The following is an 8089-nucleotide window of genomic DNA, read 5'->3' as shown; positions in this document are numbered from 1 at the left end:
AACAACATGTTGCACGTAATTGGCAACGTAGTGGGATATTCGAAACAAAGGGATGCTCAGAGACTAAAAGAAATGGATTGAAAACACAAGCTGTGTTCGATGAATTCAGTTGAAGGGCATCAAAATGTACGACAGAACAATATCTGTTTTCAGAAAGTTGTCAGATTGTGTGCAAATTAATGGTTTCGTGGGGAACAAAGCATTCTCGAAGAATTGGCACACAAAAGCAAAATTGAACGAACAGATTTATTTGAAGAAGTTCAGGAAGACTTTTTGTCATGTTAAATCAATGGCTGAAGTATCAGTGTGGCATTCCCCAAGTAGTACTAAAGCGCCGTTTTGGTACCATTTAATACCTCCAACTGGCAAATATCTACAGTCAATCTGTAGCTGTAATGAAAAAGGTTGAAGGGATTTAGCTTGAAACACTGCCCCCGGCTGTTGAAGAAAGGAGCACCCAGTGATCTTAATCGTCTAGCTGTCAAACCTGGACATTTATAGAGAAAGTGCTCAACGGTCCCCTTCTCTGAAAGATCATACAGCTTTTGAAAAGGGAATTAAATGGTAAATTAATTCAAAAAATACAATTCAGAATCAAGGATGATACAATTCGAGATCGCGCCATGCCAAGACCGTGACGTCGGTACAGAAAATAAATAAAAGGAAAGCAGAAGAAGAGAGAGAGTGGAAAGCCAGGAATGCACACAATATTAGCATAAATTCATTAAAAAGGATGAATGAATGGTTAGTGTTTTATTTGATATAAAAAAGGAGAAATACAGCAGTATGGCACGAAAAAGTGTGAAGTCTATGATCATCAACCCCCCATTGTACATATTTTTTAAAACCTGCGGTTGGGCAACCAGGTCTGGCCAGACCCTACGTACTTACATTTGTGGGAATATCTGACCAATGCAACACATTTATTATTCATTTTTAAGATTGCAGGTATATATTTTCCATTTCTTACCTTTTTTATTTGTACAGAAGCAAAAATAGTCGCTGAAAATATTTTGTTTTGTGAAAAAAACGATTTTTTTGGTTTTGTAATATACTTTAGTTTGACTCATTTCGAAGAAGGTAAGAAAAAGTTCATTGCAATGAAATGTATGGTAATATATGAAATGATGACAGAACTATTCTTTTTTTTCACAAGCCAAAATACTCAGCAAGACACGAGCGGCCCAACCGAAGGTGTAACTTTGTAATCCTTTTTTTCGTCCTGCTTGAGAATCCTTCTTAATATGTTATATCCATAAATCGATAGAAAATCAATTTTATGCAACCACCTGGAAGCTCAAGTCGTTAGCTATGATAAAAAGATGTTAAACTTACGTCGAAAGTCGGGCACCCGGCATATCCAGACTTGTCTGACCAGACTTAGGTGCCCAGTTTGAATAAGTTTATTCTTTAATAAAAACAACATATTTTATTAAAGGAAAATTGTAATTCTACCATAATACAGTATTGGAGTGCTGGATTATTCATGTTGAATGAAACTATGTAAATTAACAACATAGTTTCAAAAATTCAGTTGTATTGAAGAAATTTAGCTTTCATAAAATTTTATGATATAAAAAACTAAATTAAGAAGCGAAACTAATTGATTAAATTTTTTTAAGTTACAGACTTTGCTTTGATTATGCGCCAATACTAATTTCACGTCTGCCTATTATGATAACTAGCACAAGATACACATTGTTCAATTTAGTGTCCGCATTATAGATGCAACAATGTTAAATTATCTTATTATTATGGACGTGTCTGTAGCATTGTGCTATATTAGTTTTATTTCATATTTAAAAATTTGTATTTCAAAATGTTTAGCTTATTTATGTGTTTTGATATGTTGATTGCTTCTAAAAAAATAAAAATGCGTATGAAGTAGTAATGAAAATTAGTATAATTTTATTACAAACATTTCTTAAGTGGATTCCATACAATTTCGATTACTTGTACAAAAATTATTGATGAGAAAGTAATCGAACGAACCTAGTTGTGCTTACAATCGATATACATAAGCTCCTCACTTTCCGGCTTTGACAATTCAAAAAGTTTTAATTTTTTGGATGACAGATAAACAAATTGTTTTTAATGCGCCTAAGGAGTCAACATGTCGCAAGCAGATTTCAAACACAATTTGCGTAAGCTGGATTTCCCGGCTTGTGCAAAAGAAGCGCTGCCACGTATAGGTAGAGGACGTTGTTCACAAATCAATGCAAATTATATTTATTCTACGCTTTAATTTCTTCATTTTCAGAGAGCATAGTTGTGAGTCGCAGTAAACAAAATTTCGCCATTCAACTTATCTCAGAGTTTGTGTTTATGGAGCGTCCTAAGGACGCATTGGATGTTCGCAAAGGTCAAACATTTAGTGGGACGCAAATGAACTCTTTTCAAGAGTTTCAACTTATACTCGTTCTGATTGAGTTTTTTTCTCAGCCGGGACCGGATGCTACACGAAATGTTGTGTTTCTTTCTCTCTTTGGCAGCAACCTCACGCCGCAACGTTCTAAAATATTGTGTCGCTTAATTAGCACCGGAGTTTCTGGATCGGTAGCTCCTCTCCTTTCATCGGCAGGTACTTGGATGCAACAAGTAGGTTGCACGAGTCAACCAAGTTTGGAAGTGGCACAGAGTTTAGTCAGTGATTTTATAACATTTTCACGAAAAACCTCGGAGCAATTCAAACAGCTGCCTATGGTTGCACCACACTTTGCAGCTAATCTTATGACTGCCGTAGCAGAATTGTATATGACTGATCAAACAGGTGCGTTGACCCCACCACCCGATGCTTTGTTAGACGTGTTCACGGAATGGATAAGTGAAAACTCTTCCTTGTGTTTGGCGTCTCAGCAGCCTTTGGCGTTGCCGAGTGGTGCTATTGCAATGCCTGTTGTTACACCTTTGGCTGGGCTAATACGTTGGGTAGTGCTGGCACCCTTGTTCTCGAATCGTTCAACTTATAGTAATTTACATGTATGGCTGTTGCAAACTATGTTGCAGATAGTTAACTCGGGCCCGCCGACAGCCTTGAACGCACAACATCTGGCACAAATTGTAGGACCTCTGCAAGCTTATGTAGCACGCTTGTTGGCTGATAAGGTAGACCCTGCGAAAGATGCAGCCTATCAAAAGAGTATGGAGCGTCTGGCACAAGCAGTGCAGGTGCCAATTTCAGCCAATTGTATGTACGGAAATATACCACAACTCTTGTGTGTGTTAGAAACGCTTCCTTCCCATTCGCTTATGGATATAGTTATAAAAGCTAATAAAAACGTCTGAGTAACTTAGGTTTAAGCTATAATTTATGTAATTTATTTCACTTACAAATAAAAATTAAAAAATAACACCTACATTTTAATTTTATTAGCTCTTCATCAATATTAAAATGGTCTAAAACGCCGCGTCTTTTTCAGTGCTTCAATTTTTTGCTTGTCTTCTTCGAATTTCTTGCGCAGTTCAATTATGTTCTTCATCTTAGATTCGCGTATTTGAAATGTGTAAAAGTTTTCTAATTCCTTCTTTTTCTTGCCTTTCGCTATCTTCTCTTCCAAGCGTCCTATTACAGACTCTTTCTGCTCAAAGCCGGCATCGCGTCCTTGTTTGCCAACAGTCACCCAACCATCCGCGTCTGCCTTTGAATTTTTAGCCGCTTCCAAAGCATTTTTCTCACGTTCATCATAAGCTTCCATATACTTGTCAATGCGTGCTTGCTCTTCTATCTCATCCAGTAAACGTTTATTGTACTCTGTGTGCCACAATTCCATACCCGATTCTAGCACACTGCTGCCATCCGTGTTAAACAAGTCAATGCTTTTCACTTCCAAAGCACGTTGAACGCCTGTACTTTTCTGAAATACTATATAAGCTACTTTGAATTTAAATGGCACCGTCGAGCTGCTAAACGGTATATTGTTTTGTTGCCATATTTCGCTTTCGTTTCGCCCTGGTCGCTCAGCGAAGCTAACTTTATTCGGTACATCTACACTTTTGCGAAAGAACACACTCAGACTTTGTTCTGTCACATAAGGTGGCACGTTGAGTAAGAAGAGCGTACGTCCTTTTGGTTTGTTTACGTCTTCTAGACGTATGAAGTGTTCGCGCATGAAAATCTGTGGACAGAGCTCCAGAGGCCGGTCCGCAGTGAGACGGAGGGGTACCACTAAAAGAAAATTTAATCTCAGTTTTGTACTTGCACGGTTTGGTTTGTTTGTAGTTATTAATTACCTTTATAGCCTTCGATTTCGGGCATTTTATAAAATAATAAGAAATAAATACACTTGGGTATAAAAATGCACGTGCAATGGTTTGTTTACAACAGATGTTTGCCTTTTCTTGTTCTTGCCTTGAGTATTTATTCACAATGGCGCCGAAGTTCTATTGAACATATTTAGAGAATGAAATGGAACTGAAACGGAACAACTAATTCCAACGGTTGGAAGTTGATCTTTGCAAAGTATGCAAAAAATTTTAAACAAATTTTATGTATGAGTTAATTAATAGCAAGTCTTGGCCTATGATTTGTAAAATCGATAGATTTTTCACTGTTAATGCATTTTTTTCAAGCATCTCTTCGTTTCGTATGCCATTTTAAAAGTCGGTAGAGTGCTAGTGTACAAAGCAAATTTTCAAGGTTTCTAAACAATTTCCAAGCTCCATACAAAATGACGAAAAGCTGTATTTGTCCGTTTGCAAATACTTCACGCGTCTCTCCATTGCGCAGGAGCAGGACATTTGTCAGATGAAAAATCAATAAAGCTTTTTCTTCATATCAAAAAGTGTAGGTAAGTGCTCCTGGATTTATTTCACTTGTTGGTAAATAACCAATTAAATTTGCTAATAAAACTAAAATTGAAACTTCCAGAGCCAAAAGTACGTGCTGAGTAACTGAATGCTTATTGCTTACAGTCGTCTAAAATAATTTAATTGCAATATTCTAACCTAGTCGCCCAATCAATGGCAGTAGCATGAATCCAGTGCCAAATCGTGAATATATAGAAGTATGCGCTGCCGCCATACACCATCATCAGCAGCATCAGTATCCACAGCATCAGCATCAGCACCAGCACCATCAGCACCATCAACAACATCAGCAAGTTGCACTCACCACCCTACTTAATCCTGCACCACCACCACCACCACCGCCTGCACAACTCGCACACCCGCACGAGCTTCAGCCGCCATCACACGAGCATCAACCACATTGCAAGCAGCAATGTTTTGTCTTCACAGAGATCGCGGACATTGAACTACCGCCAGAGATTACGAAACTAGGCAGTGAGAAATTAAAGAATGGCGCTATAGCTGCCGCCACTTATAAAATGAGCGCGTGCAGCGATGCGGGCAGTGAGCCAAGCCGATCGACGCGTAGTCGCCGACTGATAGTTGTGCTCGGTATAATGCTGGTGTGCATAGCCATGGCAGGTGGCATTCCATTGGCGCTGCAGTTGCGTTCTTCCTCATTGCTGGAGGCGCGGCTCGCCTTTATACGCCGCTTGCTGGCCGAATCGCCGCTAATTGAAGGCTCCTCTTGGCAGCCACCCATGCGTGATGTTGTCAACCGCAGCAGTAGTATGCTAAGCGAGGTGCGTCGCAATCATGTAGGCGCAGTATTCTGGCCAATTTCAGTGCCGTGTGGTGCGCAGTATTTGGATGCAGTGCAGTTGGCGCTGGAGGGCATCGATGAGGCACGTCGAATTACAGCAAATACGGATGCTTTGCACATTGTGCTCTCCGCAGACGAAATGGAACAGACGCATATCCGAGGTGAAATAGCCGTAATGTTGGGTCTTGGTGGTGGCCATACGTTGGGTGCCAGTCTGGCAGTACTGCGTTCAATGTATTTGCTGGGCACACGTTTTGTATCGATTACCAGCTTGGAATGTACAACACCCTGGGCAGCTGCCTGCATACGTAGTCACGACTACTTATTCGAAGAAAACGCAACACACTCTATCAATGAGTTTGGAAAGGTTTGTCTGCACTTAACTAGTTGGTAACTTTAGTATGCACGTACATAGGCGTTCACTTTCAGACGGTACTGTACGAGATGAACAGATTGGGCATGCTTATTGAGATTTCACAATTGTCAGAGGCGGCTATGGTGACCACTTTGCACACCGCTAAAGCGCCCGTTTTGCTTTTAAACGCTGTACCGATTTCAGTTTGCAATAGTTCAAGCGTAGCCTCTATACCCGATCGTGTCCTAAGGTAAGTGCCTTCCACGATTTCCATTAATATGTTGCCTTACATCTTTTCCCACTTGTGCGGATGCATTGTCTCGCCAGCTTGCTGTCGGATAATGGTGGCGTTATTATGCTGAATTTGGAACGGTGTGATGAACGTCGCTTCTCTGTACGCGAAGCTATCAACGCCATCAACTATGTACGCAAGGTAGCCGGCGTTGATCATATTGGACTGGGTGGTGCGCCCAAGAGTTATGCTTTTCTTCTCGCTGAGTTGGCACGCGATCGTGTTTGGGGCAATGCCGCCATCAAAAAGTTGATAGGTGGCAATGTTGTTCGCATTCTGCGTGAAGTGGAGACACTGAAGAATCGCTTGCCCTTATACGAGGACTGGATACCGCGTGAATTGGTGGAGAGTACTTCATATTGCCGCTATCCTGAGACATAAGTTAAGCTCTTTTTGAGATGATGTTAAAAAAATAGCTAGTATTTTTGTTGGAGTTTTTTTTTTGTTGGCATATGCACATAGTATACAGTTAATTCCACCCACCCAAACCCCTCTACGTTTACCAACGGTATAAATACATATATATTTGAAAACAAATAAATGCAAAAACATGCAAAGATACTCTCATAATGACTCCACAGTTACATAAATACTACCTACAAATGTACAACGCCACCTGAGAGTGACACACTTGTGTGTGCACTCTCACGCTGGTATTAAATACTTACATATGTACGTGTACGTGTGCTTATTGCTCCTTTGCCCCCTATGTTGGAAAACTAAAAATATTGTGTTAAGTATTTAATGAAATATATTAAAATAAACGAAAGTAAACATAAAAAAATTAACAACAAACATGCAATTAAAATGTCTCAAATTTTCCTTATGAGTGTATATCTAAAAACCGCCAGAGAGTCACTACAATATGCTGAAATGTAACGGCAGTTACTTTAAGACGATCTCAATTTGGAGTAAATGAGATAATCATATTAAAAATTGCAACAGCACCTCCCCATCGCCGTTCACCAGACTCGTTGTATGTAATTGGCTGGATCAAGACAAGTGCAAACTATTTTAGTCAAAAATTCATACCACCTTTATCGGCAACAAGACGGCTGCAGATGGCTTGCTTTTCTCAGTTCTGAAGTTTAGGCGACCACCAGGAAGGCGAAAGCCTCTAAAGTGATGCTATATTCATATTTATGGTATTTTTTTGATGTGAGATTATTTTTTACGCATCTTTATCTGCGGACACTTTCTTAAATGAATAGAAATTTACAATCATCACACTTTTTTCTTAAAGCGGAAGATAGTTCTCGGCCGACTATAAATTCAAATGAGTCGTTACATGAATCTTACCAAGTGGAAATAAAAAAATTTCGGCTTCGTGGAACTCAGTTTTTTTAAATGATATTTGCTATTGGGTTGGGGAATAAGTTCATAGCGTTTTTATATTTTTTCTTATTTTACAACGATTTGTTTGCTGTTTGGCAAGGATAAGAAGGGGTTCGATAGAACTTTGTCGGTTCTATAAAACTATTTTAAGGGGTTAGGGGTAGTCAAAATTTTAAAAAAATTGGATATTTTGCTATTTGCTTTTTCTTCTTTAATATAATATTGTGTGAAAATTTGAAGTGAATCCGAGAAATACTTTTCGAGTTATTCAACAATTAACAAAGGGCGCTCGGGCGCTCCGGAATCGATAGCAAAATTTTAAATGCTCAAACTAAATACTTTTTTTGAACTTATGATCAACTTAAAAACCGCTTGCTAGATTTCAATAAAATGTATACTGCTTTGAAAAACATCAAGAACTCGTACCTGATCGAAGGATTTTTTTTCTCAAAAAATTTCAATTTTTTTTAAACAATGAATTGTCGATTTTTTGTTTTTG

At 38.9% G+C, this 8089-nt stretch overlaps 3 protein-coding genes across 4 annotated transcripts; 2 read left to right on the top strand and 1 right to left on the bottom strand.

Annotated features, from left to right (window-relative positions):
- The first annotated feature begins 2055 nt into the window (after positions 1–2055).
- LOC129235977 (integrator complex subunit 15) lies at positions 2056–3344 on the top strand. The gene is made up of 2 exons (XM_054870088.1): positions 2056–2192; positions 2261–3344. The coding sequence occupies exons 1-2, from the start codon at positions 2114–2116 to the stop codon at positions 3283–3285; spliced, it is 1104 nt and encodes a 367-aa protein (XP_054726063.1). The 5' UTR covers positions 2056–2113; the 3' UTR covers positions 3286–3344.
- On the bottom strand, positions 3291–4322 carry LOC129235978 (ribosomal RNA-processing protein 7 homolog A). The gene is made up of 2 exons (XM_054870089.1): positions 4231–4322; positions 3291–4165 (listed from the first exon to the last, which is right to left on the bottom strand). Exons 1-2 carry the CDS (start codon positions 4253–4255, stop codon positions 3387–3389), a joined length of 804 nt encoding a protein of 267 aa, XP_054726064.1. The 5' UTR covers positions 4256–4322; the 3' UTR covers positions 3291–3386.
- Positions 4323–4527: 205 nt separating this feature from the next.
- On the top strand, positions 4528–7048 carry LOC129235975 (dipeptidase 3). 2 transcript variants are annotated; one of them, XM_054870080.1, is made up of 4 exons: positions 4528–4783; positions 4868–5975; positions 6038–6213; positions 6291–7048. In XM_054870080.1, the coding sequence occupies exons 2-4, from the start codon at positions 4971–4973 to the stop codon at positions 6634–6636; spliced, it is 1527 nt and encodes a 508-aa protein (XP_054726055.1). In that variant the 5' UTR covers positions 4528–4783; positions 4868–4970; the 3' UTR covers positions 6637–7048. The 2 variants fall into 2 exon arrangements, with proteins under 2 accessions (XP_054726055.1, XP_054726054.1); XM_054870079.1 differs by having other exon boundaries at positions 4528–4787.
- The last annotated feature ends 1041 nt before the right edge of the window (positions 7049–8089 follow it).

This window comes from Anastrepha obliqua, chromosome 1 (assembly GCF_027943255.1).
Source record: "Anastrepha obliqua isolate idAnaObli1 chromosome 1, idAnaObli1_1.0, whole genome shotgun sequence".
Lineage (NCBI taxonomy): Eukaryota > Metazoa > Arthropoda > Insecta > Diptera > Tephritidae > Anastrepha > Anastrepha obliqua.
Note: the sequence above shows the minus strand (reverse complement) of the source record. Positions and strands in the feature narration are given on the sequence as shown.

Coding starts and splice junctions, on each gene's coding strand:
- LOC129235977 (XM_054870088.1), top strand. CDS start 2,114: ATGTCGCAAGCAGATTTCAAACACAATTTGCGTAAGCTGGATTTCCCG. Junction 2,193..2,260: donor AGAAGCGCTGCCACGTATAG/GTAGAGGACGTT, acceptor CTTCATTTTCAG/AGAGCATAGTTGTGAGTCGC.
- LOC129235978 (XM_054870089.1), bottom strand. CDS start 4,255: ATGCCCGAAATCGAAGGCTATAAAG. Junction 4,166..4,230: donor CGAAATCGAAGGCTATAAAG/GTAATTAATAAC, acceptor ATTTTCTTTTAG/TGGTACCCCTCCGTCTCACT.
- LOC129235975 (XM_054870080.1), top strand. CDS start 4,971: ATGAATCCAGTGCCAAATCGTGAATATATAGAAGTATGCGCTGCCGCC. Junction 5,976..6,037: donor CTATCAATGAGTTTGGAAAG/GTTTGTCTGCAC, acceptor GTTCACTTTCAG/ACGGTACTGTACGAGATGAA. Junction 6,214..6,290: donor ATACCCGATCGTGTCCTAAG/GTAAGTGCCTTC, acceptor TTGTCTCGCCAG/CTTGCTGTCGGATAATGGTG.